Source organism: Spermophilus citellus, assembly GCF_964194105.1.
Source record: "Spermophilus citellus genome assembly, chromosome: 3".
NCBI classification, from domain to species: Eukaryota; Metazoa; Chordata; class Mammalia; order Rodentia; family Sciuridae; genus Spermophilus; species Spermophilus citellus.
The window spans coordinates 14,350,565-14,363,760 of NC_138184.1; the positions used below are offsets into that span (position 1 = coordinate 14,350,565).

At 49.4% G+C, this 13,196-nt stretch overlaps 1 protein-coding gene across 1 annotated transcript in view; it reads left to right on the forward strand.

The window, feature by feature from the left end:
- The window catches only part of CYP4F22 (cytochrome P450 family 4 subfamily F member 22), a 30,553-nt gene that overhangs the window by 6,391 nt on the left and 10,966 nt on the right, over nucleotides 1-13,196 (forward strand). Inside the window, exons 2-5 of the mRNA XM_081286719.1 lie at nucleotides 3,157-3,248; nucleotides 4,670-4,738; nucleotides 5,411-5,632; nucleotides 10,404-10,548. Of these exons, the coding sequence (XP_081142845.1) occupies nucleotides 5,411-5,632; nucleotides 10,404-10,548 (367 nt within the window). The 5' untranslated portion in view covers nucleotides 3,157-3,248; nucleotides 4,670-4,738. The remainder of the gene's footprint in view (nucleotides 1-3,156; nucleotides 3,249-4,669; nucleotides 4,739-5,410; nucleotides 5,633-10,403; nucleotides 10,549-13,196) is intronic.

A 13,196-nucleotide genomic window follows, 5' to 3' on the forward strand; every position in this document is an offset into this window, starting at 1 on the left:
TGGAGCCATGGAAGGTGTTAGAGCACAGGAGTTCAGGCCTTGAGGAGCTGATTACAGTGGTTGGGGTGGGAGCCAGAGAGCCCAAGGGGCAGAGATGATGCATGTGGCCCCCTGTGGGCTGAGTAGGTTGAATCCCCCAAGAACTCTTGGACCAACCCATATTATGCTATAGGCTCCCCACCATCACTGGGTTGTGTGCAGGAAGGATCACAATGGGGTCAACCAAAAATCATCTGTTACAATCACCTCCAGGTGTACATGGGGAAACTGAGGCCCAGGCCAGATAGTCAACCACTGAAGGAGTCAGAATTAGGACAAGATGTTCACTTGTTAATGGCGTGTGTGTGTACATGTATGTTTTGCATGCATTTAACAAGGAACCCCCCCCCTTTAATTTAGGTTCCTCACTTCACTCAGGTCTCTGCCCAGATGTCCTTCCCAGGGAGGCTCCCTTAGACCATTTTGTGTAAAAGAGTTGTTCTTCATCCCCTTACCCTGTGTATGAGTTTTCTGTGGCTGTTGTAACAAAAATGACCACAAACTGGGCGACTTCAAACAACATATATCTATTCTCCCACAGTCTGGAGGTCAGAAGCCTGACAGTCAGCTGGGCAGACACACCCACCCCCAGAAGGCTTTAGGGGAGATTCTGTCCTCACTTTCTCAGCTTCTTGTGGCCCTGTCACACCAACTTCTGCCTCTTCTTCACCTGGCCTTCTCCTTTTCTATGTGACAAATCTCACTCAGCTTCTTTCTTACAAGGACACTTGCAATTATGTTTAAGTTCAGCTGAGTAATCTAGACTTATCTCTCCAGCTCAAGATCCTTAATTTGTCCATGCAACTGTCATGTGTAACTAATTAGAATAAATAAAAAATATTTTTGGTGCACACCTGTAAGTCCCAGTGGCTCAGGAGGATGGCAAGTTTGAGGCCAACCTCGGCAATTTAGTTAAAAGTTCTGGGAATGTAGCTCGGTGGTAGAGCACCCTGGGTTCAATCCCAAGTAATGAAAACAAAAAATTCCCAACTTCATCACATCTGCAAAGACTTTGCCATAGGAGGTTACATTCACAGGTTGCAGGATTAGGAAAGAGTATCTACGAGGGGACATTATCCAACTTGCCACTCGACCAGGTATTTAACATCATGTTTCATCATACCTGTGAGTGGTCTCCTCCCTTAAGCGCCTGGGCCACATGCATCCTGCTCATACCATCAGTTCCCCAACACCTGGCGCTGAGTCACACCCAGAACTGGGGCTCAGAAAGTATTTGCCAACTGAATGCTGAAGCAATGCACATCGAGTGTTTAGTGAGGGTGTGGCAGGGCCAGCACTCCGAGGATGGTCACCATGAGGAGTAGGTGGCTGGCTTTCCTGACATTGCTGAAGACAATCTTTAGCTACTGTTTAATGGAAAAAGAAATGAAAACTCAAGTCTGCCTCAGTGCAGGGTGTCACTGGAGCTGCCCAGGTGAAAACAGCCCACCAAGTTCAAAGCAGCTACCTGGGACGCGGGACTTGGACCTCCTTGTGAGTTCATTTGGGAGTCTGCTTATTTTCCATCCCGATCCTGACCCCGGGGCAACATCCAAAGGGAAGATTGCCAACTCTGGGTCTGTATTTCTTCAAAATCTTTAAACGTGATAAAATATACGTTGCATACAATGTTGCCTTTTTAATTATTTTAAGCAGCCAGTTGGGAAGCATGGGGTGTTGATACGGGTGTATATCCTTCACCACCCTCATCCTTCACCACCCTCCGTCCCCAGAACTGTTTTCATCCTGCAAAACTGAAACTCTGTGCCTATGACACCTTCACTCCCTGTCTCCCTCCTCCAGTCCCCGAACCCTCTATTCTGCTTTCTGTCTGTGGATTTTATGTTCTGAGGATGACAGAGAAACGGAATCACGCAATATTTGTATGATGTCCTCAGGGCTGCCACATACTGCAGCAGGAGGCAGAATGTCCTCCCTTTTTAAGACTGAGTGCTGAAGACGGTCTGTTATGAGGACGCTCCACATTTTGTTTCTCTATTCTTCATGGATGGACATTTGAGTGGCGTCCACCTTTTGGCTCTTGTTAGTAGTGCTGCTGGGAACTCGGTTGTACAAACTGCTCCTGAAGATCCGACTTTCACTTTTTTGGGGGTTTCTACTTAGAGGTGGAATGGTTGGATTTTATGATAATTCCATACTTAATTTTTAAAACCAATAGCCTTCATGTTTTCCATAGCAGCTGCATCCTTTAACCTTCCCACCAATAGTGCATTGAGATTCCAATTTCTCCATATCTTTTCCAACACGTGTTATTTTATGTTTTTTTTTTTTCCTTTTAACTGTGCAGCGGATGGGACCCAGGGACTCAGGCATGGTAGGCAAGCGCTCTACCACTGAGCTCTGCCTCAGCCCTGCTTTTCACCCTAATGCGTGATCATGTAGTTCTGTGCTTCAGTCATACCACCCTTCCCAACGGAGCTCTCCAAATTTGCCGACGACCCACCTTTGCCTAGCTCCTAGCTGTTTTCCCAGGGTGTGATAATGAGGGGACACTTCACTTCTGATGCTGTTTGGTGTCGACTCCTAGAAGAGACCTGATGGAGGGAGGGCATCACGGGTGGGGCACGTGGGGATAGGGGACCCGGGAGAGGACCTGAGCCCAGGGTTCCTCCAGCTGTGTTGTCCAAGCAGATAGGACCACTTGGGTGGTAGGATTGGGAGCAAAAGAGAAGAGGGCAGGACCCAGCCATTTTCAAGAACCTTCTTGGGGTTACCTGGGAATTGTGGTCCCTAAAGAGAGAGTGATTGGGGCTGGGGTTGTGGCTCAGTGGTAGAGCGCTCACCTAGCACGTGTGAAGCCCTGGGTTCGGTCCTCAGCACCACATAAAAATAAAATAAAGATATTAAAAAAAAAAAAGAGTGAGAGTGATTGACGTTGGCCCCTGGTAGGGGCTCAGGGAACCTCCGCTAGCTCCTGTCTCCTTTGAATTTCAGGAACTGGGCCTGGAAAATGGAGAGAAGGGTAAAACCTATTTCGAAGGACCCATGTGAGATTCCACGAGGAGGGGTTCGCAGCCTGATCACGGTGCCTGGCACCCAGTAAGCCCTTCACCGCTGCTCACTGTTTTCTTCATGTTCTTGTTTTGGTTTCTCCAGGAGCTACCCCAAGGCAAGGGCCAACTGTGTCTTTGAGAGGCCACTGCAGAAAATACCAGTAAGGACAAAGAACCCCAAAGAATTGAAAACAGGTACTAAAAAAAATGTGTGCATACATGTTCATCGTAGTATATTTCTCAGTAACCCCAAAGTGGAGACAGCCCAAATGATTGTCCAACAGATGAATGGATTAACAAAGCATGGCATGCCCAGGACTGGGGCTGTAGCTCAGGGGCAGAACATCTGCCTATCACGTGTGAGGCACTGGGTTCACACCTTAGCGCCCCATAAAAATAAACAAGTAAAGGCATGGTGTCCATTTACAACTACAATTTTTTTTTAAATGTGGCATGTCCATTCAGGGGAATATCACTGAGCAGTGCAGGAATGAAGCGCTGAGTCTTGCAAGGTGTGGATGAGCCTTGACAGCACTACGCCAAGTGGATTAAGTTAGACACCAAAGGCCACATCCTCTGTGAGTCCTTTATATGAAACATCCAGAATAGTCACATCCATGGGGACAGAAGGCAGGTTAATTGTTGCCAGGGGTCTCAGGGAGGGAAGATGGGGAGTGAGTGCTAACGGGCATGGGTTCCTTTTTGGTGTGATGAATGTTCTGGAACTGGGTAGAGTTGATGGCTGCACAACCCTGTGAATGTCTTAAATGCCACTGAGTGGTCAACTTTTCAATTAATTTTCAAAAGTCTCAATTACACATGTTTATGGGGTTCAGGGTCAAAATTCAACACCTGTGTACAGTGTGTAATGATCAGAGCAGGTAATCAACATCTCTCTCCCCTTAAACGTTCAAAAAATGGATTGACACATCATCTTCGTACATATTTATGGGGTACAGTGTGATATTTCCATGTGTGTATATGATATGCACCAATTAGATTGTGGCTCTCAATATTTTCATCTCTTTGTGTTTGGAGCCTTCGAATGACTCTCTTCTAGTTCTTCATAAAAAATATATATATATAAAATAGGGCTGGGGTTGTGGCTCAATGGTAGAGCACTTGCCTGGCATGTGTGAGGTCCTGGGTTTGATCCTCAGCATCATAAATAAATAAATAAATAAACAAACAAATAAATAAATAAATAAAATAAAGGTTCATTGACAACTAAGAAATATTTTTTAAAAATAGGTTGCTAGGCACAGTGATGCACACTAGTAATCCCAGTGACTTGGAGGCTGAGGCAGGAAGATAGCGAATTTGAGGCCAGCCTCAGCAATTTACTGAGACCCTGTCTCAAAATAAAAAGGGCTGGGATGTAGCTCAGGGGTAGTGTGCCCCTCAGTTCAATTTCCAGTTCTAGTGTATGTATAGTAGATAGAAGTTATTCCTTCAACCTAACTGTGTGCTGGTACCCATTTCCCTCTCTGCCTTCCCAGCTTTCCATCTTCTAATGATTACTGTTACATATTCCAGCTGACTTTCTTTTTAAATATCCACATATGAGGGAAACATACATATCTATCTTTCTGTGTCTTATTTATTTCACTTGCCAGGTGTGGTGTTGCAGTCCCAGCTACTCAGGAAGCCGAAGCAGAAGGATCGATTGAGTCCAGGAGTTCAAGGTCAGTATGGACAACATAGTGAGACCCTGTAATAAATGATCAACAGGCTGAGTGACTTATTTTGCTTGACATAATGTCCCCCAGCTCCATCTATTTGGCTGCCGATTTTTTTGTTGCTCCCTCTACAATAGGATTCTATTGTAGGATATTGTTCTTTCTTTATGACTGAATAATATTCCATTGTGTGGATTGCTCACTTTAAAATGATTTATTTTGTCTTATGTGAATTTCACTCAATTGGGGGAAAAAAAAAAGAGGGAGAGGGAGGTAAGACAGGGGCAGAGAGGCAGCCAACAGAGAAAGTTTCTGCAGTGGGCAGCTGGAGTTTAGTCCTGCTGGGGAAGCCGGGACAAAGGAGCCGGGGTATTTATCCACCAATGTGCATCCGCCATCGGTTGAGAACCGCTCCTTCCAGGATTCTGATCAGACGGACAGGGGCAGAGAGCTCTATGGGGCAGAGGTCACCAGGGGTGACCCTGCAGGCGTCAAGGCTTGAAGGCATCCGGATGGGGCTGAGTGCCATTTGGAGACAGCTGGGGGTGTCGTGGCTGGGGGTGCAGAGGGGTCTTGGTGTCAGGACTTGAGCACACCTCGCTTGACCCCTTGGCCATCTGGTGGGTGGCCTGGTGTAGCAGGGGCGTGGCCCCACCAGCTCCGACTCTCCACCCCTAGATGCTGCCCATCACCGACCAACTCCTGCAGCTCCTGGGGCTGGAGAGGACCGCGTTCCGCGTGTACGCCGTCTCTGCGCTCCTGCTCTCCGGGCTCTTCTTCCTCTTCCGCCTGCTGCTGCAGCTCTGGCGCTTCTGCTGGGGCTTCTACGTCACCTGCCGCCGGCTGCGCTGCTTCCCCCAGCCGCCCCGGCGCAACTGGCTGCTGGGCCACCTGGGTATGGTGAGTACGGCCTGCAGAGCTGGGCACGCCCCGGGATTCAGCAAGGTGGTGGCTCTGCTGGCCTCCAGGACTCTGGTTGGGGTTATGAGTGCATCCACTGGAGCTCAGAGGCGGCATGCATTTAGCCTCATCTGGATGCCTTCAAGCCTTGACGCCTGCAGGGCCACCCCTGGTGACCCGAGGTCACACAGTTGGGATGAGGCAGAGCTGACGTTAAAGATGAGTTCTTTCTGTAATTCTGTAGCTACTGCTGTAGCACTAGGTACCCTCCCTTGTAAAGTGGGGGATGCAGGGGTGGGAGCAGGAGTGGGGAAGGAGGCGCCTATAGATTTTGTTGCTTCCTCTACATCCCAATGTGGCTTCACTCTCTCCCTCAAATGCTATGATCCCAGGTCACCATTCTAGCCTTTTACCATTCCTTGTGTTTCAATTTTTATTTCATGAACATATTCCGAGTATTATTCTAGGCAAATATTAACTCCTTCAGCCCTCTTGACAATCCTAGAAGTTAGGTCTCAGGACTCTATTATTATTTTGTACCTAAGAATACTAAGGTACAGAGAGGTACCCAGTAAGTATGTGACAGAGCCAGGGTTCAAACTCAGGCTGTTTGGCTTCACTGTTCCTGCTATGGATGAGACAGGCAGGGTTTTTCCAAAAAGCCTACAGAAGTCAGGAGAGGAACCCAGATCCTGAGAGCAGGGAGGTTTGTGGGTCCCAGAACCCAGCTGCTTGGACCCCTGGACCCACTTCTAGGCCTCAGTGAAATTCAGGAACAATCTCTGGACCCCTGGTCCAGGCATCATGCTGGGCTTTGAGTGAACTTTGGATAGGCAATGGTCATCATTGTGGATTCTGGAGCCCTGGGTTGGAGGCCCATTTCTACCATGTACTCGTTCTGTGAAGCAGGCAATTTAACTGCTCCGTGCCTCAGTTTCCCCACTTGCTCCGGGGGACTCTAACAGTTCTTGGTAGCCTCATGGTCGTTGTTTGGATTCCTCGGGTTGTGCTTGTGTCCTTGACACTCATCTTGGCGTTTAGCAAGCGCCTTGTGGCAGAAGTGTCTGCTCAGCTGCTGGGTCCTGCAGAAACTGGAAGCATCAAAGGATTCTAGAAGTAATTTTAGGCACTGCTTGGATTGACTGTCTGGGAAGAAGGACTGGGATACATATTTGCACTTAGTAGGTCAAAGAACATTTTGTTTAATGGTGAGAATTATCTCAGATGGAAGGCTTAGAAGGGAGGAGGTTCCCAGCCCTTCTTCCCCCCTGGGGACCATCAGATTTTGCCTGTGTGTGCCTGAGTCTCCTTCCTTCCCCCAGCCCCAGCCCTGTCCATCCTCCCCAGCTGGGCCACGGTATAGCTGCTTTCCATCTCAGTCTTTCAATTTGTCTCCCATCCTGACCCCAGAGGTATTCTTTGTTTTTGCCTTTTGCAGTGCTTGGCACTGAACCCAGGGCTTTGTACAGTTTTTAGGCAAGAGCTTTACACTGACCCATGCCCCCAATCCTCCAGAGGGATTCTTAAATCAAACCACGACCCTCTCCTGCTCACATACCCTCCATGGCTCCCCAGTGCCCTTGGGAGAAAGGCTCACCCTTTCAACTCTGACCACACCCTCTCACCTGCTTCACCATCCTCCCCAGTCCTGAGGATTGGCTTCCTGTTTCTGTACCAAGGCTCCAGCTTCCAACAGCGTTTGCTGAATGATGCCCTCTGTTCTCTGCTAGATAAACTTCTCCTTGGTCTTCATGCCCCATGTCCAATGTCCTTGCTCTAGGAAGCCCTTTCTGGCTTCAATGGTGGTCCAAAAGCCAGTGGTGACTAGCCTTTGGGGCCCTGGGCAGTTGGCCAGGGCTGGCTCTGCAGCTGAGTCCTGAGCCCATGAGGCCCATGAGGACTGGGTGAGGCCCGGTTTGCCTCGGGTACGAATGGGCAGAGGGCTGAACCTGGTAGAGAAGGAGATGCTGGAACCAAAGAGATTAATTTGTTCATTTAATAATCGTTGGGACCAATCACTGACCAGGTACTAGGTTAGGTTGTCGGAATCAGAGCCTTTCCCTGTTTCTTTCCTTTTATTTAAAAAAAAAATTTAATTGTTGATAGACCTTAATTTTATTTGTTTATATGCAGTGCTGAGAATCGAACCCAGTGCCTCACATGTGCCAGACAAGTGCACTACTGCTGAGCCCCAGCCCCCCTGTTTCTTTTTTTTTTAAATATACTTTTTAGTTGTAGATGGACACGGTCCCTTTATTTCATTTATTTATTTTCTTACATGGTGCTGAGGATCAAACCCAGTGCTTCACATGCTAGGCAAACTCTCTACCCATGAGCCACCGCCCCAGCCCAGCCCTCCTGGATTTCTCAGTCTATAAAACAGGGATGGATCTGCCCTGTTTTATGGATTCACTTTTATAGATGTGAGCCCAGAGAGGTTGAGTTGACTTGCCCACGGCCACACAGCTGCTGAAGATGAATTTGAACTCAGATCCATCTGACCGGATCCTCAAGGGCTGCCTCCCAGAATGTATAGAGCGGGGCTGTCCACCTTCTCTAGACCCCGACTTTGCCACTGTGACGGACAAGCCAACACCTGCCCATATCTCTGAGTGCAATGGTCCATACTTGGGCTGGCACCTGCATTCTAGGGGCTTTGGGAGTTAGTGGCCCCAGGAGCAGCCCGCAGCCAAGGACTGATGGACACCGATGGAGACACACTCCAGCGCCCTCCCCCTTGGGTGGCTTGACAGCTCCCCTGCGCTGGCTGCCGTCCCTGTCCCTCGGTCCCCTCCGGTCTCACTTCCCCACGTCTCCCCATGTTTGGGAGGGTCACCTCCCACATGAGCTGCGTCCCCAGGACCCTTGTTTCGGCACCAGCTTGCGAGGGAGCCCCACCAGGACAGTTGCCCACTCACTTGGAACCCCAGACAAGCCCTTTGACCTTTCTGAACAAAGTCAAGTGGAAAAAAGAATAATCCTCCCCGGGTTCTCGGACACGTCCAGAGGTCCATGTGGAACAGGCATCACTCAGCAGCGCAGCGTGTGTGCACGTGTAGTTTAACAGTTAAGGCTGAACCTCATGAATGCAGAGGTTGTCCGAGCTGTGAAGGGCTAAGGGGGGGTAAGTGGGGCTAATTGGGGGGCGAAGGGGGCATCTGCGCAGTGGCGGCTCCTGCTCCTTCTTCGTGGGCAGTGGAGATGGGTGAGGGCTTTCACAGCTGGGTTTGTCAAGTCCTCCCCAGCCGCCTGGGGGATCGGTGGCAGTGGCTGTGGTTATTATTAGTGGTGGGTCGCTGACGGTGCAGCTTTGCACACAATTGAGGCCTGAGACAGTGGGATACCTAGTGTCACCTCTGGTCTTCAAAACTCTAAATAAAATACCAAATTGGGCTGGGGATGTGGCTCAGTGGTCAAGTGCCCCTGAGTTCAATCCCCGGTACCAAAAAAAAAAAAAAAAAAAAAGAGTGGGCCTAATTATATTGTGATAGTGTATGTTGTGTGCATGTGCAAATACGTGACAACAAATCCTGTCACTATGTACAACTATACTGCACCAATAAAGATGTGGGAAAAACTCCAATTAAAAACATGAAGTGGGGTTAATCCTAGTTTTATTGATAGGGTTAGTGTTAGTGTATTTGCACTGCTGTGTAAGTGAACTATTTTTTTTTTTTTTGGTACCAAGGATTGAACCCAAAGGTGCTTAACCACTGAGCCACATCCCCAGCCCTTTTTTAAGTTTCAAAACAGGGTCTCACTAAGTTGCTTAGAGCCTCGCTAGGTTGCTGAGGCTGGCTTTGAACCTGCGATCCTCCTGCCTCAGCCTCCCGAGCCACTGGAAATACAGGTGGTGCATCACTGCACCTGGCTTTGAACTTCTAATAAGTAAACTTTTCTATAAATAAATATATACATATGTATCTATGGATACATATACAAATATAATGTAAATGTCTATATAAATATATACATATGCACGTATGTACTAGAATTGAACCTGGGATGCTTTACCACCGAGCTGCAGCCCCAGCCCTTTTTCTTTAATTTTTTTTTTGTAGTTGTAGATGGACAGCATCCTTCATTTCATTTGTGTGTCTTTATGTGATGCTAAGTATCTAACCCAGCACCTCACACGTGCTAGGCAAGCGCTCTGTCACTGAGCTACAGCCCCAGCCCCTTTTTTCTTTTTTGAGACAGGGTCTTGCTAAGTTGCCCAGGCTGGAACTGAACTTGAGATCCTCCTGCCTCAGCCTCCCAAGTGGCTGGGATCTAGACGTGCCCAGTGCAAGGGTCCTAGTGGTAATTTTTAATAATATAGCAAATATTTGAAAAAAGCCAACACTTACCATTAATGTGTTTACAATTACTATTTTCCTTTCTTTTTTTGTGATGGGGTCTCACTATGTTGCCCAGGTGGCCTCTGAACTCCTGGGCTCAAGGGGTCCTCCTGCCTCAGCCTCCCAAGCTGTTGGTACTGCAGGCATGTGTCGCCGCTGCGTGGGGCTTATTTTTATTTCTTGAGCCAGCCGTGTGTGGGGCCCCATGGTGGCTCTCACTTCTTTCTCTGATCCTCTGGGCTGCCCTCAGAGGGAGACTTGGTGTTCTCCATTTTTCAGAGGAGGAGGTGGAGGCTCAGCCAGGTGCAGCCACCATCGCCGTCATTTAGCACTTCTGGGCTCATTTTTGAGGTGAGGGAGGTGGCAGGAGGGCAGGACTGGAGGACGCTGAGGCTGAGCATGTCCTCACTCCCCTCTTTTACCTACCGCAGTACCTTCCAAACGAGACGGGCCTTCAGGACGAGAAGAAGGTGTTGGACAGCATGCACCATGTGGTCCTGGTGTGGATCGGACCCGTCCTGCCGCTCTTGGTTCTTGTGCACCCTGATTACATCAAGCCCCTGGTGGGCGCCTCAGGTAAGCAGGCTGGGCCCCTTGGGTAAGTGCTGACTGAGCCCTCATCTCCCGTATTCTATCTGGGCTTCTAGGCAGGTGGTCTCTCCAGAGGAAGGGGCACTTGAATAGGGCTTTAAGGAATGAATAGGAGTTCATCAAGGCAGCAATGGCAATATGGTTTATGGAACATCGGGGACAAAAGTGTGACAATGCCTAGAGTCCCAGTAACTTTAAGAGGCTGTCCACCTCCCTAGAAGTCAGAACCAAGCAGGTTTGGATAGGAAGTTGTTCTCTTCAGGTTTTGTTAAGTAGGTGTTGCTCAATCCCAGCCCGTGACACACCCATCGTTTGAGTTGTGACACTCCCACCATGACTGGCTTCTTGGTGGCCCATCCTTCAGCCTGCTTTCACCACCTGGGCTGGCCTTGACTAGCAAGAAGGGAGACGTGGAAGGCTTGCGTCTCCTTGCTGTGGTCCACACCTGTCCCAAGCTCTGGGACTCCAGCTGTCCCTCATCTCTCTCATCCCTCAGCACCCAACTCCAGAGACTCATAACTCTCTCCTCGGGACATTTTGTTCTCAGTCTTGATCCACTGGGGCTGGGTGAGGCCACATCCAGCTCTTCTGCCTCATGGTGGGACATAGATAGTCTCGCATGGATTTGGGCATCAGGGGACATTGGAGCATGGAGGGATGTGAAGGAAAGATCCCCAAGAATTTGGGGGTCTCTGGCCCCAGTTTGGGCTTCTACAAACCCACATCTGGAGATTGCCTTCCAAGCTGCCTCCCAGGGGTAGTGAAAGGGGCAGGGCTGCCCACCTTTCCTTCCCCAGCTGTGTCCTCCGCAGCCCCATGGTCCCCCCTTATTGCATCTGGGAAGGAATGATGATCCCCACTGAACTTCAGGGGAACCTAGACCCTGGGAGAAGTGATTCTTTCTTCCAAGCACTGGGCACCCATTTGTGGCCAGAAGCCTGAATCAAAGCTGCAAAGGGCTGGGTCCAAATCCTGGCTTCTGCCCATATTTGCTGTGTGATGCTAGTGGTTTTGCAAGCCTCTCAGAGCCTGTTTCTGATCTGTAAAAGGGGGGCTGTTACTAAGACTGACTAATGTGAGGACCGGGGTGTAGTTCAGTGGTGGAGTGCTCACCTAGCACGACGAGGTCCTGGGTTCCACCCCCAGTATTGCAAAAGCATAGCATGATATATAACATGGGTAGACGTGAATAAGGGCTTTTTCTCTTTAGTATATTTTATTTTATTTTTTGTAGTGCTGGGGATGGAACGCACCCCATGCCTCTTACATGCTGGTCAACTGCTCTACCACTAAGCCACACCTTGCTGCTGTCCACACCTATCCCAAGCTCTGGGACTCCAGCTGTTCCTCATCTCTCTCATCCCTCAGCACCCAACTCCAGAGACTCATAGCTCTCTCCTCGGGACATTTTGTTCACAGTCTTTTTATTTTATTTGGAGACAGGCTCTCGCTACATTCTCCAGTTTGGCCTTGAACTTGAGATCCTCCTGCCTCAGCCTCCTAAGTAGCTGGAATGGCAGACCCACGCCACTGGGCAGGCTTATATCTTTTTAGTGTACTTTTCCTTCTTCTCTCTCCACTTCCTTCCTCCTTCCCCCCCTTTCTCTCTCTCCCCCTGCCTTTCCTCTGTCTCCTTTGCCTCCGTCTCCTCCTCCTCTTCCTTCTTCATCTGACTCCTTAGAACATCAGTGTCCTGAGCACCTTCTGAGTGGTGGTTAAGTCCCCAAGTAGAGCCCCAGCATGGTCCCCGCACTTCATAGACACTCAGGCCCCTTTCCCTCCCCTCTTCTCCTCTTCTTCAGGACAGACAGGATATCCACTGCCTCCTGCAACGGAGGAGTAGATGGGGGTCTCCCGACAGGAGAGGGTGAGGCTGTCAGCATGGAGGGGGCCTCCTGGCTTAGGCGTTCCCGTCCCTCTGTCCTTCCTGCTGGGATTGAGCTGGCCTGCCTCCAGCTCACAGCCTTGGTCCTCCTCTGGGGTGGGGGATGCTGCTCTGGGGTTGAACCTACACAGTCCCTGGGCCCCAAGGAAGGCATGGATGGCGCCTCTTGGAACTTTCACCTCCTAGTCTTCTGGGCACGTGGAATAGGGACTATTCATGGGCAAAAGTAGGTGGAAAGCTTTACAGAAGACAAGTCATGATCTAGAAGCCTGTCAGCACAGCTTGTTGGGATGCACTCATTTTTTTTAATTGGGGTGAAATTCACATAACGTACAATCAACCATTTTAAAGTGAATAGTCCGTGGCATCTGATGTGGTCACAGAGTTGTGCGACCACAGGTCTCCCTAGTGTCAGAAGATGTTCCTCACCCCGTAATCCATCCCCCTGCCTGTTTCCTGGTACCTGCTTCCTGTCCCTGCATTAATCTGGTCTATAATGTCATATAAAAGGAGTCACACACACTGCTCTCAGGTCTTGGTATGGCTGCATTCCCTCTTCTTCCTTCCTCCATCTCTTTTCTTTCTTTCCTTTCCTCCCCCCACCCCTTTTCTTTCTTCCTGTGCTGGGGATTAAACCCAGGGCCTCCCACATGACAGGCAAGCTCTCTACCCCGAGCTCCAGCCTCTGTGTTTTCATTTCTCTTGGGATACCTAGGAGTGGAATGGTCTGTCTTTTGTAATTCTATAT